Source organism: Colias croceus, chromosome 3, assembly GCF_905220415.1.
Source record: "Colias croceus chromosome 3, ilColCroc2.1".
NCBI classification, from domain to species: Eukaryota; Metazoa; Arthropoda; class Insecta; order Lepidoptera; family Pieridae; genus Colias; species Colias croceus.
The window spans coordinates 8647289-8671704 of record NC_059539.1 but is presented as its reverse complement, the minus strand read 5'-3'; the positions used below and the strand labels follow the sequence as shown (position 1 = coordinate 8671704).

Here is a 24416-nt window from a genome sequence, read left to right as displayed (position 1 = left end):
TATTACCTATTCCGTGTTTTATCAATATTCAGATTAGACTCCATTAACTACTTTATATATTTTTAAGAAGATACCTATTTATTTAATCCAAATTCGCACAGAAAATCATATAAATAGTGTGGGTATCGAAAAAAAAACATGAATTTTTATTTTTAATTATTGTAGGTAATCCAGTTATCAATATTTGTACAATAACGAGCATCGATTATCGAATGTTAACAAGAATTTTGTAACGGAATGTGTAATTTTAATCTTCTAAAAAAAAAAAAATAACTAAAAATTAAAACAGAACACCTACATAGTATGTGGTATAGGTACCTACTTTGGTATAACCAATTTCAGCACGTCCACCGGCATGTAACTGCACAAAGCATGCAGTCATGTAAAGTCCTACCATGTGAAGGTTGTATTCTTTATTTTGTTACCTAGTTACTTGTTAGTCTATCAGACGCCGCGGTGGAGCTATAGCGCGCGCTCACCTCTGTATAAAACGCTCTACATTCATAAAAATTATTTAAATTTTACTTTGTTTAATAAATAAATTTTCTCTTCAAATTTTTCACATTAATGTAATTTTTTAAATATTTTTTAAGCATAATAATTATAATAGGTAGTAATTACCATGGCCTGGCGTTTATTTTTATTAACGTTTGGATTAATTTTACAAGCCTCTTTTGTGTCTCCTATTGCTGAAATTGTTGCGGATGATGGTAAGGTCATTTTCCTATTATGTCCATAATTACATTTATTATGTATTATTTTTAAAGTAATAAAGCTAATATTCTGTATGTATAGATAGTTTTTGTTCATCTTATTATGCACAGACAATTAGAATTTAGAATAGTGTTTATATTAACAAAATTTACTCAGGCGGTAATATGAAAAAAAGTCCTTTACTGAAAATATTGTTTACGTCCTTAGATTATAGACATGTAAAGTCCTGTGACATCATACAAAATACATGATTATTTAAATGTCACCAAATAATTGTATATTATTTTAGGTTCTCAATATATAAATTGATTGACCCATGTCGCACTTTTAATTAATGAGGCGCGATTAAATTGATGATTCCTAGATACATGCCGACTAACTAACATGAAATTTAAAAGTGCCAGTTTATTCGATGATTGATTCATTAATAATTATTGATAATTTGATAGTCGTTACTTACTGCAGCTTTATATGACTTATTTACTAGATATTATGTCGAAATAAATATTTCTTCCGAACTGGTTATTAAATATATACCTAAGCCACGCAAAGAAAAATATTAACATTAGATACAATTAACCGTTAATGCTTTTAAATATTATCAAAATACTTTACCAATTGTCTAAGTAAAATAATATAATTAATAACTTAATTTAAATTATTAATTAATATTTAGTACGTGTAGTCTATACGAAGTTTGAAGCTCTATTTACAGAGATGTCTTTGCGTTAAAGTTCCGGTTGTTACCATCAACAATTATATCACAGCTAGAGTGAACAATTTTCCAGGCGTAACGGGTGCAAAAGATGTCGTTAAGATGTTCAGGGTGTGGCAATATTTACTGTTTCCAAGATTATTACTTTGATAGATACTTACACTATACTTTATTCTAGTAATTTTATTAAGAAATTGTTAGGCATTGAGAAATGTTGGATTCAGTAGGTATGATTTATGTTTTAGTTAGTTCTGCAGAGTCTAGAAGCTTTTGTAGCAGTTTAAAAGTTAGATATAAACTTAGTTATTTTGTAAGAAAATAAGTAAGGTAGGTTGATTAAGGTATATTTAGGTAGAGTAGAGAATTAGAACTTTTAAAAAATTAAGTGTACCTAGGTATGCGTGTATCGCTGCCATAATAAACCGCTTAGATTCCTAACTTTGCATTTACGCAGACTATAAACTAACAAATATATTATTATCAAACGACAAGTTCAACGGAAAATCGGAAGAGTGAAACGATCGATGCAAAATTGGATAACGAGCATTTGAATAGCCGTTGCTTGATGTCGTGCCTAATATCCGATACAGTTCACCCACTTGCACGCTGATGGATTATGTTACCCGTGACCAGTTCTACTTACCGGGGTTTCACTGTCATCAGACATGAGATTAACCCACCGAGAGCTATCACGTATCTATACACTGCAGGTCAATTGTATGATTGATACGATTGGTGGCTACGCTTTCGCATAACACGGATTAAGCTGGATTATGTTAAATAATGTTAGATTGTCGTGTCGTCCTGCATTAATTATACCCGTAGATAGGATTTAAGTATACATCGGTTGGTCTGTTTATGCCTTATGGAGCCTATCTAAACAACATACTAGGTGATACTTTCCTCGCGTGTTCAGAAAATTTCTGAATCAAATCACACCTTCGTCAAGTGAAGATTGTTTGATATTCCACGAATATGATACTTACATAGTAGCAGGTACTTTTAAATATCTTTATTAAAAAAGTATAAATATACAATCGCATGCATAAAGTAGCAGTTACATACTTACTTAGTTACTTTACATTAGTAGATATAAGTACATACATAGTAGGTACTTAACAATTGACAACGACCAAACTTGACGTGGTTGTGCCGGCGACCCAGTTACGTGTATTTCTTGATTTTTTTTATAAAATGACTATCGTACGGTAAGGTCGACGGGTCCATAGTGTGCATGTCATTACGTCAATGGAACACTTCGCGGTTAGCATTATGCATGCGCTAACGGTCTTCCGAGTCGGCCCTGCGGCTACCGCGTCTTTGTAGAGACAATTCGCCTTATCTAACTACTTACTGCTTGTAAGGTGTATAGTGAGAGATTTGTAATGTCTTATGTCGCTTTACTTTTTGTATTCGTTGTTATTTATTTAATGGGTCACACGTGAAACTTAGCTTTCACTTAACGTGTTTGACTAGACGTCGTTTTAATTAGCTGATAATTACATATTAGACATAGTTCGCAATAGATCATAATTAATGTGATAAGCACAGCCGGTAAATGTCTCACTATTTGCCGGAGCTTTTGATGACAAAAGTATATTGGCTCTAAAAAAATAATGTTCCAATCTCCTTAAGAGAGATTTAATTTATTGCAATTATTGAACGAAAATTGAATAATTGCTACTTAAAGTTCAAATGAATATTGAGGAGATCACAGAGGTTAATTATTGAAATGGAGCAAAATAGATAGATAGATAGATAGATAGATAGAAACATTTATTTAACTCCACAATACTTATATAATGTACACAATACAATTTAAATTAATAATGAAAACACAGATAACAAACAATTTCAAACAAATAAAAAACAAGTAAACAATTAAAATAACGATAGGTAACAATCTTATTAGTACAGAAAAAAAAAAAAAAAATAATAATAATAATAAAAATTAATGTGAGAAACAGTAAGTGGAGCCAAACCAGGTAGCCACTCAGTATATGTTGCAACACAGTTGCAACACTGATTTTCAGTGGCCCCTCTCTGTAGTGATTGGAGCGGCAGTACGTTCGCAAATATATTATATTATAATTAGAACATGTAAATAAAAAACACAAGATATACATACACATAAATAAATTTCAGATTTTTCAACAATAACAATACAATACATAATAATACAATAACAATACATAATAATCAGATAGAATGATAATATACCTACATAATATTAAATATGCTACGACCTAATGAAAAATACGCAACTAAGGCTGGATTTTGAACTCCTGTAAGAGATATTTTTTATATTTAATTTTAAAAGAGTTTAATGTGTTGGAGTTTAATATTGGTGGTGGAAGATTGTTCCAACACTTAGTTGCGGAGTATTTGAAACTTCCCCTGAAGGCAATTGTGAAACTCCTCGGCATGGCAAGTTTATGAAATGAGGAACGGGTGTCATAGGCGCTGCCTTCCCCCATCCAGGTTAGTTTATCGTATAGATATTTCGGGGCTTTCGTTATAACCACTCCAAAAAGGAGTGACGCGAGGTGCAACCGCCTACGATATTCCATTTTAAGGCACCTAGCCTCTACCAGGTACGGAGTAATATGGGTCCTGGGAGGAATATCCCAACAAAAACGCGCACACGCGTTTTGAACACGCTGTATCGCATTCTTGCTACGGCATAATAACCTGGGACCATACATAACGTCGGCATAATTGAACTTGGAGAGTACCAGACTCTCACAGAGTCGGATTCGTACATCGACGTTTAGGTGTTGTCGAATGCGATACAGGAGCTTAAGTCGATAAAAACAATTAGCTATAGTTGTATTCACATATTTTTCGAAACGAAGGTTTTCATCGAAGATCACTCCTAAATTTCGAGCCTCATTTACGCGTTCTATAGAATTATTTTCAATGAAAATAATTGGGTTCTCACACTCAATCCTACGGACCATATTAGGAGTGCCTAAAACCATATATTTTGTTTTATCCTTATTAAGCACCAGTGAGTTCTCGCGAGACCAAGCTGATATACGATCTAGATCGCTGTTAAGTTTTGCGGTTGATGCAGCTGTCTGTGAGGGATCAAATGAAATATATAATTGAATGTCATCAGCATAGGCATGGTACTTACAGTGCTGTATACAATCAAAAATATCGGCACTGTAGAGAATATACAGCAATGGACCGAGTATAGATCCCTGAGGTACACCCCTGGTTACTGGTGTACACTGAGAAAATGAAACTGATCCGTCCTCCTTGTTCACGGCAACCGTTTGGCACCGTTTACCACTGAGGTAGCTACTGAACCACGCCACCGACTGCGAACTGAAACCATAAAATGTTAGCTTGGATAACAGCAATGGCACATTGAGAGTATCGAAAGCACGTGAGTAATCTAGCAACACCAACAACGTACCCTTGCCACTATCGTGCGCGCTCAAAATATTGTCCAGCACGTCAGTCAACGCCGTAGCCGTACTTCGGTTCTTACGAAAACCGGATTGTAATTCAGGCAATATATTATTGCCCTCAAGATACGCCATCAATTGCTTATGCACAACTTTTTCAAGCACCTTTGACAGACAGGGCAGAATGCTAATCGGGCGGAGGTCTTTATCAGCTAAGGGATTTTCTTTTTTGGGGATAGGTTTTACAAGTGCATGTTGCCATAATGCTGGAAAGGTACTGGATGATATAGAACTGTTAACAATGTCCGTTAGCACCGTTAAGGTCATAGACGTTGTTAGATGGAACATGTCTAGTGATATATCATCAACACCAATGGCTTGTGATTTTAACTCTTGTAAAGCTTTTAAAACAGTGTCCTGAGACACTGGCTTTAGATTAAAAGAAGCGTCACTATGACGATAATGTTGATATCTCGTAAGTGTTTGGGGGAGAACATGATCGTGTCCAGGTATGTCAAGAAAATGAGCACTTAATTTGTTTGGGTCGCGGAGATGCGTTGGAAGGATAGGGTCTGACCTCTGTTTGACATTAACCTGAGCCTTTATATGTTTCCATAACACTTGCGAGTTTTTAATATTAGCATTGATGAAAGTGTCAAAGTATACCGTTTTTTCGCGAAAGATAGCCGAATTTACATACTTTTTAAGTTCAGTGTAAAACGCTTTATGACAAGACTTTTTAGATCGTCGAAAAGCATCATGAGCCACATCCCGACGCCTCATCATCATTTTTATATTGTAGGTCAACCAAGGAGGATATTTATGTTTTATACAGATAGTCTTTTTGGGTGCATGGAGATCAAAAACATATAAAATAAGAGCAGTTAGAGCGGTCACTTTGTCATTGACATCATTCAAACCAGAAATAAACTCCCAATCTAAGGACCGTAGTGTTTTGTTGAAATCCTCCAAGTTGATATCTTTAATTGGCCTTGATGAGATCCACTTTGGTGTCGGCTTATCAATTTTGAAGTCAAAAGTGCATGAAACAAATGCGTGACCACTAAGGTCCTTGATATAGTCTATTTCAGTATTCAATACAGTGGCATTAGTACACACCAAATCAAGTAACGTTTCACTCGTATTCGTAAAATGCGTAGGATTAGAGATAATCTGCTTTAAGTTGGTAGCAATTAAGAAATCATTTAATTTTTGGTAATTAATGTGATTTACATCTAAAAAATTTACATTGAAATCTCCGACAAGAATAATATTATCACTCCATATGAATGAACCCACAGATTCCATTAAAGCTGCCAAAAATAGATCTATCGACATCCATGGCGGTCGATATGCCGTGCCGATGACAATAGTTACACGACGCACCACTACCTTAATCCACATCTGCTCAACCTCATAATTACTAGGGTGAGACAATGTACGTGCATTAATGCCATTCCTAATATAATATCCTACACCTCCACCACGGGAACGAACACTCGGAGGGCGTGGTACATGCCGGAGACAATACCCGGGGACACGAGGTGCACGACCGCTTTCTCCTTCCCGGAGCCAAGTCTCGTTAATGGCCAGCAGGTCCACACCGTGTCGGTCCATCGCGACTAGAAACTCATCATGCCGAGTACCAAGGGATCCAGGATTTAGCAAACCAATTTTAAGTTTATTTTTAAGACCAAACATCATTTACAATACAATAGCACAAAATACAAATAATATATAGGTAGGAGTAGTTTAAAGAGATAATTTGAATACGATGCTTTAAAAAGAAATAATATTAGAATTAATATGTTCAGTGGAACGACATGATAAGCTTGAAATATGTAATATAATATAATATAATTACATGTAGTATAGAATATAGATAATAATATGAATAAAATACATTTTAATACATTTACACAGCAATAAAATTTGTAAATATTTTGAATTCGTCTACCGCCCAATACGTGACAAAATAGCATAATAAAGAATAAAAAAGAAATAACTACTACTTCCACGTAATATCTACAACAATAACCGTGTCTTAAATATTTAATACTATAGATTGTCATTTTTTTGCCTACAAAAAATAAGAATCCATACATATTAACATACAATAGTAGACAGCACACAACTATTATGAAATGATTGTTGAAGTTATAAAAAATGATGATGACAATAGTAATTAATGAGTGAATAAGTTCATGATATTGATTACAGGCTAGTTCTAAACAACTTATTATTATAGTTAGCAACAAATTAATCTTTACCAAAAACACTATCTATATCCCCTATTGATTGTATATAACAAATTCTTGAATTAGAGTCTTTTCTAGCATATATTCGACCACCCCTAGTCCATATAAAACGCCAATCATGTCCCTTTTGTCGTGCTAAATAGAACAGATTGCGATTCGTACGAGTTAGATGTTCATTTATATAAAACCGGTTTGTTGTTGTGCCTATCCCAGTACCGGCCGTGTCCGCGCCGCGTCGCACGCGCGCCGCGCGTAGAAGCTCGTCTCGCAGATGCCGTCTAGATAAGCGAACGACAATCGCGCGTGGTTTTGAAGTGACGTTAGAACTCTGGATAGTGTTTTGATGACGACGTAGACCAACGCGTTTAGCAGATACTATATCATGTTCACTCAACTCGACCCCTATTTTTTGTGCCAGCGTAATCACTACATGTATAGGGTTTTCATTACTGGACTCAACTACACCTGTTACTTCCACATCGTTGAGTAGGTTTTCCTGCTCAGACTGATTCAAGCGGGCCTCAAGTTTCGCAATGGCATCGCTGCTGGCAGCCGAAGTACCTATGCTCACTGGAAGCCTGCATATCCTGACTTTCCAATCTCAACAGCCTAGCTTCGACATCCCCCAACCTCTTATTAAATTCATGGATAGCAGCTGTAAAACTCGTCATATCCAGCCGAAGACCAGATAATTCGGATCGCAGGAGTTTGATCTCATCTACGAGTGACGGTGATTGAAATTGTTCTGGTGAATTTTGTTTATTTTTCGCCTCGTCGCCAACGGGAAGGGATAGGTCGGTGATAACAGGTAGGTCATGTTTGTTCATACATTCCTTACACATCCATTTGGATATATTTCGAGAACCGGGACTAATATTCATGCATTGTTTGTGATAAATTGCACTGCACTTATTACATTTTGCGCCATCTATTGTCGCGCAAAATTTGCCACAAGCAGTACATTTTTTCGCCATATTACTTGAAATATGTTTCGATGAAAGTTATCGCTATTTTTAGATAGATGGCGGTTATTTTCAAGGGAATTTCACAATGCAATTTTTTGAAAATATACTATTGTTGGCTTCAATATAGAAATAAACTCAGTTTATTGATACTCAGAGTATTCGTACCAGTAGTTAAAAGTAGTGCTGAACAGGTTCAAACGAAATAATAAGCAACGTAAACGTCAAACTCAGCTGTTCAACAGCTGGTCACCTTGTTTTAAGTTTTTGCTTTTGTCACTGATCATAACACGAAACGAACACTTTTAACTATAACACTTATACTTATGATTGTTTTATAACGTTTGTTACTGTTAAAAAAGACTTCTATATATTTTTATAAAATTAAAGAAATATTAGAACGACTGTCACTTCAACCGCCACAAACGTCGTTTTTTCAAAGGCGATGGGCAGGCGAAGGCGATGGGTACACACATTGTTGGTCGAACGCACATGTAGGTACACACTACCCAGGTATAGATAAAGTATATTTTGACTAATTTATTTATATATAAGATATGCCACATAATTCAATTCATTTGATTTGGTAATCAGTTACATCATGGAAATTTATATATTATCTAAGCTCGACAACTTTCGTCTTAAGACCATTTTCCATAATGTTTCAGGATTCATCCTATTTGTGAGTACTACACTATTCTATTCTAGATATACATAAATAACGTAGAATAAACTGGAAGTAGGCTAACGAGGTGTGGAGTCCTGACTGGTGCAGGTCACCGACCGGACCTTCGCAACCGTTCAGGTCAAAACCGTGATTACCAGGAATACCATGTAGGTGCACGTTCATCGATATACCATCCATTTTGGATATTAATCGTCAAATGACGATAATCTTATATCGATGCACGATTCGTAACGGCTCTTTAACCTTATTCGAATTTGCTATTTTCGTTAAAATTATTCCAACCCACACTAAAACGCTTTCAAAGCTGCTGGAAGTGAAAGAGTCACCATTAACAGCCATTAATCCAATTTAGTTGAGTCAACTGTGTTCAAATATGCACAATATACCTACGCTGAGATGTAGGAGGTGGAATAAAGCAAAAAAGCTTTGCAATCTTGTTATTTAATGCTTATTTTTATTAAAATATAATGTTATGTCTTTCCATAATTTTCGGTTACCATCATAAAGAAGGTAGGTCTATATATTATTAAGCTACCTATGACTAATTATTAACTTCAAAATACTTAATCTATTTAACTTAGAAGTTACGACATGTGTACATAATTATTACTTGTTATATACCGTAACTATTCTCTAATTAACAGACTTATCTAATTTAAAAGCTTCGTTGTGAATCACAAAAGTTTCTTGAAATGTCTCGGCTTACTCTACATAAGTACTCACATGAATGTGGTCGATTTTCTGGCATACTTACCGAGTATTGAAGATCTTAATCCAATTACTTAAATTAAATAATTGCCAAATTAAATTAACTAATCTACGAACCGTGGTCCCATTTTCGCGTTCTAAATTGTAGCTCTTTTATAGTCCCGACAAAGAGACTTTTGTTACTAAAATCGAGTCGTTCGGAATACTTACAATAAATGTTTTGTCTGTACGTGGCTCCGACAGTGGGTCAATTTTTAATTGAATACGGCAAAACGGTGATTATACACGCACGGCCAACTTAACAATGCGATTTGGATTTACATAGTTTCTCTGCTTTTTTGAAGTATTCAAATTGTCATAAAGCTCTTAACTATCACACCGTTTTTTGTACTATTTAACGCTTCATGATACGCGCATTTGACTTTGAATTTTATAATTGGAAGTACTTAGATACTAGATACGAAGGCGCATCTTTAATTTTTTTGCACAATATCTTCTATATTGAACGTAAGTATATAGTTAAGACATTATAATTTATAATACTATATTAGGCTCAGCTTAGCAATTTATTATAATAGGTAAATGAACATAATATTATAGAAACAGTTTTGCAAGTACCAACCAATACCAACGCAACGTACAAATTTGAATTTCTTCTCACTATTTGTGACCTACCTACTTGACACAGGAATCCAATACAGTACTGAGTACACCATACACCAATCAATATTTTTGATTAGGTACCTACTAACCTACCTGATGGATAAATATCTAACAAACGCAGCAAACAGTGAAGTATCATAGTTGATAAAGGGTTATATTCCACAATAATATAAATTCAGATGGCCTCATATTGTGTGGACAGGAAGAGCAATGCGCGTAAAATCTTTTATTGTTTGCCGCACCGTTTCGCGTCAGTCACTCAACACAATCACATTACCGGCACATGCAGTTAATTTAAAACACATATCCTCTCCCTTTCCCCTCTTCCTCAGTCCGTTCGTTTATATATACCCGAATAAATATAAAAAAGTCAGAAACGAAAAGTTCAATGTTGTCTAATAAGGCGAATTTATTTATAGGGAATTAAGGATAATTATTGAAGATTTAATAGATAGGAGGACAAGGAAATTCCAAATACGATATTTAATAAATTTAAATTCTACTCAATTAAAGAAGTAAAGATAATTAATAATTATATATCATTCAAAATAAATGAAAAGAACATAGGATTAAGGAAATGGATGGATGGGAACATGGATTGTCTATTTACCTAGTGTTAAATGCTTCTGAATTCAAATTAATATTAGAATTAAGTAAACGACTTTTTTGCTTTCGTAAAGCACATCGTTATTACACTCGTACTTTATGTAGGATTCTGTGTTATGAAAAAATAAAAGCCGTACCTACATAAAAAAAAAAAACAAAGAGGTAGGTACTGCGCTCTATGATGTCATATCCAGATCTCTACCTATTATACAAAAGACATGAGTTAGACTCGTATAATTAAATAATTTTATTAGCTCGTCGACGGAGAATGAAGCCTATTGCCTATAGGTACATATAATAAATATTAAATAATATCTACCTATATATTATTCTCGCAGGATGGGACTTCTGTACCACCATGATGTGTGGACATTGTCACGCATCGCTACTGATGATTTTATTGTCCTTGAATTATAATGTTGAGTTACAGTAAATTGAGGCAAAAGTCAAAATAGTTAGGTATATAAAATTTAATTAATTGTCGAGGTATTTCACAAAGCATAGAAAACTTGTTAAAATCAATCGCGAAACTATGGCGCTACATTAAAATCTTAAACAACAAGTAGGTGTAATAAAAATAAAGTAAATTCAAATAAAATATGTCAATAAAATTTACGACCAATAGTTGCCATTAGAGAGTGATGTCTGCTTCGTCAAAGAGTCCACGTCTCATGAGGCTTGACCAACTCCAATTACTTCTAAACCTATAAACGTTTTGCGATTTTCCTAGGTACTTTCTATTCAGAATTTTCTTTGTTCTTTTTCCGCCCGATTTTCGCACGGTTAATAAATCCCAATTTCATTATTTTAAATATATTTTATTGAAGTAAGTAATTTTAGCATCCTACTGCATAGGCACTCAAATCACCCCTCTTTGTAGAGAAAATCGTTAAACCTGGGTGTAGCATGCAAATGCACAGATTATAGTCCTTTTCAACTAGGATGATTCCTGTGACACATCGATTATTGACACGTGTAGAGATTGCCTTTACTGAAATCGTATCAATTGTTTCCGATAATCGATAATATTTTATATGGAAATGAAATCGATTTGAATAAAGGACCAAAATCAGTTATTTCGGCATTTCGCCAACAATTAACTAAGGAATCTTAGCAAACAACAGCGACAAAAAGTGAACAATTACAATTAGTAATAATAACACAATACCACGTAAAGTATCAATATAAAAATGCAACTTGTATACAAAGCTGACGGACTCGTACAGACGATTGACGCGATTGACAAACGATCACAAGATAGGCGTCGATTATATGATTTTCCAACTCTATAATTTTTCAACGTTCGATTTCACGTACACGAATTGCGTAGGTAATATATTTTTGTGTTATTTTATTTTATTTTTCGTTATATTAAACTAAACAATACTGTTTTTGTTTTAGTAGCTTTTATGTTTAATTTTTATGTTTTTGATAATAATGCCGCCTTAAAATAAAAATATTATGCATTAAAATTATTTTTGCTTTTTATACATAGATAAAATACGTAATTCGGAACACAATGAAGTGTCACAGGAATCATCCTAGCTGAAAAGGACTTTAGTAAATATTTACTTTGTAATATTGTATTTAGAATACTTGTGTAGATATTTACCTAATATATTTCGTACCAGGAAGATTAATTTTATTATTCATATCAACAGTTTTGTTTGTTTATGATGTCATATCCGTTTTATTACATCCTAAGCAATATACATAATTATTATTAACCATAACCACTATAAAAAAAAGCTTCCGCCGACGCTTATTTTAATAACAAATAACTACCTATACGTATATAATATAGGCTATTTATTTTTGTTTTTTTTTCTTATCAAGACAGGTTATACGTAACAAAGAGTGTTTTTAAAATAAATAAGCTCCTGAGTATATCTATTTTAATTGCTTGTTAGGAAAACCATTCATAAGACGTTAGTCAATAAATAATAATTGTAAATATACGGTGTAGTTGTTGAAAGCTTTTGTGATACGAGGTACCCATATGCAATTTATTGCTGACTATAATTCAAAATCTCATTCCAGTAACAGTAATGGAACAAAACTGTAAAATAATAGCGATGTTTGTATTCCACCGTGCTGCAGAGATAAGCTTCTCGTTACTCCTAACAGCACATTTATATTATCTTCCAATTCCGTAATAGAGGGCTTAGCGGGCGCCTGTGGCAATTTACTTGGAAACCGCCATTTAGTTGCTCTACTTTTCTACTATCGATTTGATTCAGGTCCTGTAAATTACTAAACCTCTAGGTATTTACCCGAGTGACAAATACATAGAATTCTGGTATTAAATATCCGATATTATCAAAAATAACACTATTCCAGCAACAACTGTGTAATAGAGTACATAATTCTAGTACCTATCTAATTGGATTAGGTACCTATATATAGAATAGGTAAATCACAACCTATTACTAATAAAGTCTTAAATTACTTTAATTGGGTGGGTACAATATACAATTACAATAAATAACAAATCGACACTGCGTCGGCTTTCTCATGACAGCGTGAATATTTTTCATCCGCTCGGAGGCATAATATCCCATTACTCGATGAAAGGATACCCGGCCATTAAAGGGACGGACCAGTGAGCAAGTCATTGGGTTAATGGTACACTTGGAGCGGTCAATTGTAAATCTTTCAAGCATCTTGACCTTGTAGAATCTTATTAGATGGATACTAAAAAAACAGTATTGAGTTATTCAACATAATTGATAGGATTGATTGTATTGTACGTAGGATTGATTGTATCGTACCTATACGTACAGTATAATATGTCGAGGGAGAAAATGTTGAATAGACCTATACCTTACTTTTTTTTTGTGTATTATTTACAGAAGTACTTCACCTAATTGGCGAGCCAGATTTTCGTGATGTTAGATTGAGGTGGGAATACGGGGATGCTGAGGAGGACCCAAAAAAATTGTTGGCGTTCCAAGTCCATTACTGTGAACTGCAAGCTTGGGGTCAATATCGGTGTAGAACTAAGGTATGTAGCTATAAAACAAAAAATTGTTATCGGCTTTATACCTACCTATATACTTTTCATTATATAATACGGTACCACCGCCATGCAAATAAGCCATAAAGTATAGAATGGAACGGAATATAATAGAGTTGGTCAGGGTATCGAACCATAACATTAACGTGACGACTGACCTGCAGTTCCGTTTGCAAATGCTAGCCATTTATTTTAAATTATTACACAGTCACGTGATAAATTTTGAGCGATATACTTCGATCAAGTGACTCGATCGCGATCGTAAAGCTAGTTATGTTTATCCAATCACTATTTAATATTACCTAGTAGGAATTTACTTTAATTTGATTTAGGATTATGTACCATTAACTTATTCATTAAAACCTTTACTAATTACTTCTGACGCCCTATATTAACAAAATAAAATTAAGTATTTAGATGTGGTTAAGAAACAGACAGAAAAATCATTCGTCAATTTCTAAAATAATTTAAATGTAATTTAAGGTAATCGAAAGTTTTGAAGAGGATAAAAAAGGGAGAGTGATTGAACCTACAACAACGCTGAAACCAAATGTGACAGGGCGTCGTGGACGAGTTTATACAACTTACATCACCGGTCTGAGGATGGCCACTACCTACTCCTTCGAAGTGCGTCCTGTAAGAAGAGACGCGAGAGAATTAGCTGATCCACAATCCATTGGCTCTAAGATTATAATTGTACCTACAAAAGGATGTATGTATATTATTCGTTTAAATGATAACTATAAATTTTTAAGTGTTCAAATTTTATTAACCGTTAGCCGTTAGATAGTACGACAATCGGTACCACAGATCGGTACAGTAGAAAAAATAATAATATTCAAATTCTACCTATAAACCATCGAACTACATTTTTTTAATAAAAATAAGATAGCTTATTAAACCCATATCTTTAGTTTGCTGATTTTTTTTATAATCCGTAAAAGTTTATACATTTTAAACAATCTTCATTCAAGCTCTTTCTTAATCTAAATCAATACAATATTGCCCAACGTAAAACAAGTTTTAAAAGGACTTTAGTTATGTACTTTCTCTTTCATAAATTAGCTCCGCTTACACAATTTTATATTCATCTTCGGAAGTCAAATAGAAAGTTCGCACGCGTACACTTTCTATTAAATAAAAACATTTCAAAGGATAACTGATAGGAATCGCTAATAAATTAGGCATGTGATATATCGATATGAAGCCATTATAAGCCTTTATAGACAGTTTTGGGACAGTTTCAGCTCGGGCAACTCAATGTTTGCCGCATGCAAGTGAGGTGGAAGTGTCCACTGGCCCATATTTTGGGGGGCGAGTAGCGGTAGAGGCAGCGGACGGCGGTCCCGAGAGGTGCTCCATACAAGGCAACCCGAACAGCGCGCAAGACGCATACATACTCCGGATACATCACGACGAATGCGGCTCTGACGTCAATGAAACTACTGTCGCCACTTACGTGATAGTGCAGGAGAATTTACCTATTTTAACGCACAGTACCAGAAGGTAATCAAAATGCTAAACTCAAGTACATTCCAATGTTGATGAAGATGCTGTGTTTACGACTTTACAATAAGACGTGGATTAGATTTAACACTCAATTAAATGCCTACCTACTATTAATTTATCACAATTTATGTAAAATCAATGACGCTTTTAGTAGTAGCTAGCTAGGTACCAGTTATTATCTGTGGTAGTAGGTACCTAATATTATAGAAGCGATCTACTAATAGGAAATACACAATTATGAATATACTAAGATTATTATTTCAAATTTTATAAAACTGAAAATAAGTTTGTAATAGTAGATATGTACTTAGTCGTAATTATATACATTACCTAATTCAATTTTGTTTTAATAAATTTTCCTTCTTACAGATTTCTCGTTCTTTGTACATACAAACCGGAAACACTGACTGTCAGAGCTGGAATTAATTTACCGAAATCAAGCCCTGGTGATGTCCTACTGGAAACTAGACCACGCGGTTCAGTTGAACCTTACAATGATATGGATGACAATAACTTACAACCAGCGCGACTTGAAGCACGAAGAGAAGAATCTCCGCAAAGTTCGTATCATTTTATGTATTAAACTAGCTGCTCCGCGCGGTTTCACCCCCGTGGCTCCACTCCTGTTGGTCGTAGAGTGATGATATATACCCTATAACCTACCACGATAAATGAAATTCAAATCGGACCAGTAGTTCCCGAGATTAGCGCGTTCAAACAAACAAACTCTTCAGCTTTATAATATTACTAGCTTTCCGCCCGCGGCTTCGCCCGCGTTTTCTAAGAAAAACCCGCTTAGTTCCCGTTCCCGAGGGATTTCCGGGATAAAACCTATCCTATCTCTCAAGTTGGATCAAACTGCACATGGTGTGCGAATTTTATTATAATCGGTTTAGTGGTTTAGGAGTCCATTGAGGACAAACATTGTGACACGAGATTTATATATATTAAGATTTCCGGGATAAAACCTATCCTATCTCTCAAGTTGGATCAAACTGCACATGGTGTGCGAATTTTATTATAATCGGGAGTCCATTGAGGACAAACATTGTGACACGAGATTTATATATATTAAGATGTATTAAATTATTATTAACTATTAAATGCGGGAAAGTTTGTAAACATTGATGACTGCATTAGCGCGTAGTTTACTTTCTATATCAGCTGTGTACCTACTAATCTAGCTTCTGCGAAGTAGTCTAGTCGTATTTATAAATTATTAATATTAATTTATGTAGGTATTCACAGAATATTATAAAATATGTATAAGTATGCAACAAATTTTTACTTTCTTTGTTGCATTTCACGGTTTTCAAAAGGTACTGTTAAAATAAAATTTATTAAGTATATTTTATATTTTCTAGGTATGTTCGGTGAAGTAACACTGGTTATGTTCCTGGTAGTTACTGCATTTGGCGGGATTGGTCTTCTTGTATGGAAAATGGTCCCTCACGCTGAAAGGGACAACATATCTATTGGAACAGCGTCATCTCTTTCTCGCAGCAGTATTTTCAGTAGGCGCAACAGAGACATGTTCTCGGATAGAAGCTCCGTCTATTCAATAACTTTGTCCGAAAAAGACGAGGACACTACTAAAAAAAGCAATGATTGCGACAATACTTCCGAAGCGTAGTTAGGCTATATAAATTAGGTGTTATTCGTGTCAATAAAAGATGAATTTATTTTATCTCAATTATTTTTAAGTTTTATCTTTATTTACATGGATAACACCAAAGTAAACATTTAATTGTGATCTATTTAATTATATTTTATCACCCATGATTATGACTGCTTAATATAAATGTAAATATTAGTTATATGTAAGTTATTCATTTAAATCAGTACCTATGTTGTTAATAAATACGTTGAGCGTCTGTTTAACCAAGGTTTAACCGGCTTGGCCAGTGCAGGATGAAATAATATAATTTATTTTTTGATTTCCAGAAAGTTGAGAATTTGTGATACATCTATGTGATATCACAGACTAATAATAATATACTACGTATACAAGTGATATTAAAATACCTATCTTTTTAACTTTCTTTTTCACGCCTTAGGTTGTGGCTTCGACTAAGATCATATTGTAAGTTTCAAAAACATATTTAAATAAATTATATTTTTATTTTTTATGTAGTTACTTACGTCAAAAAATATACGTTATAAGAAAAGTGATGAATTTTCTCGAAATCAAAAAGAAGCAGGACTATTAGAATACATATTAAAAATAATAAATAAAATACAGATGTGCACAAAGGAGTGTTAATAAAAATTATAAATACTTACAATTGTTTTATTTGAATTTTATATCTTTTGAGTCATTTGAAATACAAAATTGCTTTTCCATAGGAACTGCAGAGAACAAAAATTCTTTAACAATATCATTCAGTTCTTCAAGTGATATTTGAGCATGAAGTCTTACAATATCATCCTCATTTTCGTCTTTATATAGTTTCAATAAAGTTTTGTATATAGGTAATAAATTTTCTTTGAGTTCAATTAATGTTTCTCTTCCCAGACCTTTGATCAAACTAGAAATTACCATTACAGCAGCTCTTCGACATTCAATGGCTTTATCAGTTTCGATAATACTCCAAATGCATAGAAGAATCTAAAAAAAAAGGATAACTATGCTAAGAGATCTACAAATAGATAGTAGTTACTCTACTTAAATTTATAAAACATAACAGGATTGAAATAATAAAAAAGAATGCAAAATTAAGTTTAATTGTTTTCGTAAATATGTATATAAAAGACATTTACTCGATGAATATAAATAAATTGTAATTATAGAAAATTTTGTAATTTTTTTTATTGATAATATAGTCAGAAACTACAAAAGATTCTGAAAATTTAACTATATCTTGACAAAAATAACTTACTTCATAGATAATAGTGCCAACTCTATAATGTAGTACCAGAGCTATTTCAGCTAAGTTAGATAATGCTGAAGTTCTTATTAATGGATCTTCATCTCTGCATCCACACAGGAAGGTGTTAAGAAGTTCTGTTTTATGAACAATTGCCATTTCACCTGGAAATAAAATAATGTAGAAACTTAAAAATATGAAAAATTTAACTATACATATATTAACAGTAGAACCCAGCAAGTCATAAAAAAGAGAGGGTGAGCACGGTTGTCAGAAGTGAAACTTCTTTGGCAAGATTCAAAGATACCAAAATCGTCGCCTTTTACATGACGTCACGGTATTACCATGACGCGATCTTAAAATTTTACTCCCAACGCGTCTAAAGAAGTTTCACTTCAAAAACGTATTAATGGCATTCATATAACAATTATATGTAATCACATTTTTAATTTTTAATAAAAAACTTACCAAGCCTTCTAGTCACTTTAACAACAATGTCACCAATTTTCATTCTCAACTCAGCAATTTTGTATTGATCTTCTTGAGTTTCAATAACCTTTTTAGAAGAGATTTGTAGAAACTCTTTACACAGTAAACTTAACACATCTTCTGTAAAATGAGTAGCGAGAGATGCAATTCCATTCACTGCTGCCAAATATACGTAAGAATCCGAATCCTTGAGTTGTTCCTGTTAACATTAAGAATTCTTTGTTATATTATTTTATGAGAATTACAAGAATGTATTTAATGTTGAAGAAATAGGGAAATAGTCAGTACTTAATTGTTGTAAACGAGTCCAAAATCGTGTCTCTACGCGACGCGAATACTGAGTACGTGCAATCTATTGGAATATGTATAAATTTTCTACTAGCGTAATTTTATTAATTTAATAAAATGAATTAAACTGCGTTTCGTTTAATCGAAAAAAATATAGGTATTCTGTTAAAATTATTGTGAAAAATTATTTATTACCTGGAGTAAGCAAAAAACGTAATGCCGTTTTGATATAGTTTCCGGGTCTGCAGCTTCAATAAGCTTTGTGAGTTCCATTATCCCATGTGCTCTAACAGGCAGGAGGCTATCCAACACATTTGATAAAGCCTTTCCATATGGTGTTTCAGATTTTCGTGGGTACTCACATTTTATTTGTGATAATATCTCCTTACATAAAATTCTACTATGATCACTGCTTTTAGATATTCTTTCAAGTGTGGGTAACATATCTGTTAGTTGGGTTTTAACATTATCATTTTTGCTACCTGACAATACAGAGTTGAGCAAAACTAGTGCTATTGTCACACATTCATCATTTTCTTTACTCTCAAGAGATAATAACTTTTCAATAAAGTTTATTGTAATCGAAGGATTTGATTTTATAACATTTATGGCTTTGGGTGTTGCAGATATTTCAGAAAGAATTAAAATTATATTAGCATATTTTTCATCATCATTACTGAGGATAATTGGCTCATCCTCTAGAGTTAATAATTTTTCCCTATCACTTTTGTTTTTCCTTTTAGTATTTACATCAAGGAATAATTGCAAAAAGCACTCAAATATATTTTCTGTGAGTTTAATGTTTGTACTATTTTGAAACAAATTAACTAACAGTAGGGATATTTCTTCAATGTTGTGATTCAATGGAGTCGAAACACATTTTAGTATAAGGCCTGAATTGTATTCTTCAGCAAGAACACCAACTTGTCCTGAATACAAATTATTGCTAAACAATTTGTTTATTGTATCCCTAATTGATACAGTATCTCCCAATTCTAAAATCTTCAAAATTATATCATTCAATTTATTTTGCAATCCACTATTAGAACATTTTATTGATAGCATAAATAGTATGAATAAGTTAGTAACTAAAATTTCATAAGGTAGATCTAGTTTGGTGATAAAAGTACAAGTATGTAATATTGAAATTTTATGTTCTACTTCTTGTGTAGTAAATATTATTGTCCCTGGATTGTCATTTTGTGCTATTAATGAGTCATATTTAAATGGTTGAAGTGTGTCTTGTAGAAGATTTTTTACGATCTGTGAATCAGAATATTTAGTTGACAAACTCAATAGACAACATACAGCAGTTGTCAAATAATGTGTATTATTTAGATTGAGTATTTGCCTCAGTTGATTGCATATAATATTCAAGTATTCATGTTCTGTTACATCACCATGCTTGTTGCAAACAATTTTACAGATCATATCAATTTTCTTCCAGTCCACACCAACATCTATTTCATGGCTTTCTATGAAGCATCGGATGAGGCTCAGTAATCCACCTGGAGCTTTTAACCTTCGGCTCATTTCCTTTGCAATCACTCTCTTGACAAAAGCAGGAGGTTCAATTTCTTTAACATTCTGTAGCACTAATAACTCTTTCATAAGAATAGGTTGGAAGCAGTTATTAACTAAATGTTCATATATGGATATAAACTTCTGCCTATCTGTATTAAGCTTAATAAATTTATCTTCAGTCATAGTAAAGTTTTTGTACACACCTGGCTTCTTTAAAGGTGCAAATGCCAGTTGAATTAAAGCTGCTAAATAGTCCGATAAGTGAAACGTTAATATTATATTTTTTAGTACTGGTATTGTATAACTTCTGTGAAGAAATTCAGTACATTCGACTAGTACCTCATATTTTTGATCGTCATTCAATTCAACTTTAGGTATAGATTTCCCCGTCATACACCTTTTCGATAAACTCAGGCCAAGTCCAGGTATTAAGCAATTGGAAATACCAAATGAGGTTATAATTTGAAAGCAAGTTCGTAGAGTCTTTTGATTCTTAACACTTATTAAAATACTTTCATTTCCTTTAATTATAGTAGCCATATTATCAACATCTTTGATAAGTTTATAAAGAAACCTTTTTAATAAATTAACAATATCCTCATCCAAACTATGATTCTCAGTAATGTTAATTTTTTTACTTATTAGAGCGATGAGAAATTCTCTTTCATATTCTAAAAATAATGATTGACTGTTAATATTCACACCGATATTCGAAAATAGGTATTTCTTTAGAAATTTGCGGCACGAATTAAGGGGGGGTAGGGGAGGGAAAGGGAGGGGGGAGGTAAGGGGAGACCCCCTGTGAAGTGGGGGGGTGCGGAAACCCCCCCTTCTATTTTTTTTTTGAATTTATATTTATACTAGCTTACCGCCCGCGGCTTCGCCCGCTTTGTCTAAAACCTAATAAATTATATACTAAAACCTTCCTCTTGAATCACTCTATCTATTAAAAAAAACCGCATCATAATCCGTTGCATAGTTTTAAAGATTTAAGCATACAAAGGGACATAGGCAAATAAGGACAGAAAAAGCGACTTTGTTTTGTACTATGTAGTGAAATGTAGTTAGAAATATACTGAAGATTATGGGCTTTCTTGACTGCTCCGGCGCTGCAGAACGTGGCGCTTGCCCCCGTGTACCTCGTTGCAGGCAGGAGTCTTCACTCGCCTTCGTAGCTTCGGCTTTTTGGTCGCCTTTGGCGACCAGCCTCAGCCACTCCGGCTCGCTTGACTCTGCCTGCTCCTCAGCACACGCGGGCGCCACGCTCCTCCGCGCCTCCGACTTTTTTAATACACTCTAGTGTATGACAGACAAGTACCACGTGGAGTCGGGGTGGACAGATTCAGTTCTGTTACTAACAATTTGTGTGCAATGTACATACAATAAAAAAAACATTTTTTTAATAATTATACATGTTTGATACAATTTACAAGGGCAATGAATGGATCAATTTTATTTTTTTCCAATCAGCGTCTCCACATATTATATTCTTTAATAATATCATCGAAGTTTGGGTGGTTATAGTTTAAAAAATCTCTATACAACACCCCACTGGGACTCAATTCTTTGAGTATGAGTCCCATCAGGGGCAACAAATGCAAATGGGTTGTCTGGGTCTGAGTGATTAACTTTTTTAAAAACATACCCATGTTGCCCCAATCATATACTACTCGCCAATAATCCGTATGAATTGTTGTCCCTCAGCAACATGCTTTTGAATGAACTATGAAGGAACTATGGTTTTTAATGTACATTTTGACATTTGTTATCTCTTTCAAACACAATTCTTGTAGGTAGCTTTGTCAATGCAACTCAAACAATTTTGAACATATAACCTCAAAAATTAAAATTAAGATTTCTCTGTAATTACAAGTTTCCGCACGAAAAGCCGTTAATGTATGTGTCGGGGCATTATTATCGATCGAAAAAAATTAAAATCACGCCGAAATTCGTGCCGCAAGTTTCTAAAGCCAACCCCGAAAATAAAACGAGAATCAACCAACTTACCATTTTTTAATACCTCTTCAATATTTTTAAATATTGTCTCCAGATTTTCCATAATCAATGAGTATTTTTTCTATATCAAAATGTTTAGTGCGTAATATTTATTGTACCCTTTAATCCGCTAATATCCAAATTTATTCCAAAATCAGATGGTAAACAACGTGAATGAAAATATTATAAAATTTATAATATAAATAGCAGCAGCCAGCACGTCAAAAATAATGATCTGTGATAATGATTTTGACATTTTTATTTTTTTTTTCAATATTACCTTAAGGATGTCACTGTCAGATAGTCGTTGTCAGTTATAATAATGTACTCTGTGGTCGTTGTTGTGAAATTGTTGTGAACTAAGAGCAATTAACCTATAGAGTACTTGTATCGAGCGTATACAATTTACATATATTTGTTTCTCTCTATCTAAAGAAAACGTCGTATGAAAGAATGAGACAGCTATAGACAACAAGCTACGTTTCAACATAGTCATGGCACCATTTTTACTATAGGTACGTATTTAGATAGATAGAAGGTGATAGTGATGGGATGTGCTTCAATCGATAAAATCGTGAATGTATTTTGCATTTACGGTTTCGTGAAATAATAAATAATAAAAAAACAAAACTTATAATTAATTTCAGTTGAATACATTATTTGTTTAATCCTACGTATATAATAAATGCGAAATTATGTGAGAAGGGATGTTACTCTTTCACTGCGGAACCGATTACAATGAAATTTTGTACATACACACATAGGTTAGGTTTTATCCCGGAAATCCCACGTGAACGGGAACTGTGCAGGATTTTCTTTAAAAACGCGGGCGGAAAGTTAGTACATTATAAAAGAAATTTTAAAACTTGAAATGTAATTTAAAATAAAGAAGGAAATGATGATAAAGTTAAAGGAGTGAGGAGAAAGGCACAGTCAGCATGAAGGAATCATGCAGCATTTTAACAAGTTAATAAAAGGACAGTCTTAATGAAAACATTTTCCTAACATCCTACTAATAAATCGAAAGTTTGTGAGGATGGATGTTTGTTACTCTTTCACGCGAATACTACTAAACCGATTACAATGAAATTTGGAAAAATTACTTTTGATCCCGTAAATCCAACAGGAATGGGAACTATGCGGGTTTTTCTTTGAAAACGCATGTATATTAAGTATGTATTTCAATAGTAGTTTCTCATCTATGAGAACTGTCATTTAATCAACCGTTTAATTTTCACATAGTTACACATTTAAAGTAGGTAACTTATGTGTAAAAAATTTCAAAATAAAAATTCACTCTCTTTAATCAAATGTATTTATTATCTACAGGAACAAAAAACAAACGTAAGCGTAAGATTGCACAATTCTTCTAGAGTATCCATCTTGATAACACGTAGGCTCGAAATGCAGTGAACACAATATTGCAAATTGTGGCGGCGTCCAATCAACTCATTTCTCACGTTTTATACCCATTTTTTATTTAGCTCTGGAAATCTAAAACAAAATGAATTTATTAATAATCTGAAAGAGAAATTAATAAACAACAAACGAAAACTAAAACACATAGGGCAAATAAAACAACCACGTGGTATGTTTTATTTTCCTGCGGTAAAAAATTTACATCTATTATTTGCAACAACAACTACATATCAATCTGATTTATGAAACAAAATAAATAAATCAACGTTAATATGAAATAGATTTTTTGTCATAAATCGATAATATACGCTAGATGTGTTACAACACTACGGTGGTAAACAAAATGCCAAACGTGATATTATTGTGACGTTTTTTAAAAATTATTTCATTATTTTATATTCCACAACCCCATAAAGTGGGTAAATGTTACAGTTACAACATTAAATTACAAAAAAGCGCTTGATAAAACCTTCAAATAGGTTTAAAACATAAATATTTATCAATTTGCTGAAAATCACTTACCGATGGAAAGATATTTTTACATTGTTTTTATCCAAAACTCCCATTCGACTAGTGATA

General features: G+C 33.4%; 2 protein-coding genes across 3 annotated transcripts; one reads left to right on the top strand and one right to left on the bottom strand.

Annotated features, from left to right (window-relative positions):
• The first annotated feature begins 392 nt into the window (after window positions 1-392).
• LOC123690756 lies at window positions 393-17151 on the top strand. The gene is made up of 6 exons (XM_045634859.1): window positions 393-710; window positions 13583-13734; window positions 14230-14458; window positions 14988-15252; window positions 15625-15815; window positions 16620-17151. The coding sequence occupies exons 1-6, from the start codon at window positions 623-625 to the stop codon at window positions 16886-16888; spliced, it is 1194 nt and encodes a 397-aa protein (XP_045490815.1). The 5' UTR covers window positions 393-622; the 3' UTR covers window positions 16889-17151.
• On the bottom strand, window positions 16587-22645 carry LOC123690745 (transport and Golgi organization protein 6). 2 transcript variants are annotated; one of them, XM_045634844.1, is made up of 6 exons: window positions 22431-22645; window positions 19095-21094; window positions 18591-18810; window positions 18135-18286; window positions 17539-17863; window positions 16587-16847 (listed from the first exon to the last, which is right to left on the bottom strand). In XM_045634844.1, the coding sequence occupies exons 1-5, from the start codon at window positions 22480-22482 to the stop codon at window positions 17546-17548; spliced, it is 2742 nt and encodes a 913-aa protein (XP_045490800.1). In that variant the 5' UTR covers window positions 22483-22645; the 3' UTR covers window positions 16587-16847; window positions 17539-17545. The 2 variants fall into 2 exon arrangements, with proteins under 2 accessions (XP_045490800.1, XP_045490801.1); XM_045634845.1 differs by having other exon boundaries at window positions 16587-16709.
• Window positions 22646-24416: the final 1771 nt, after the last annotated feature.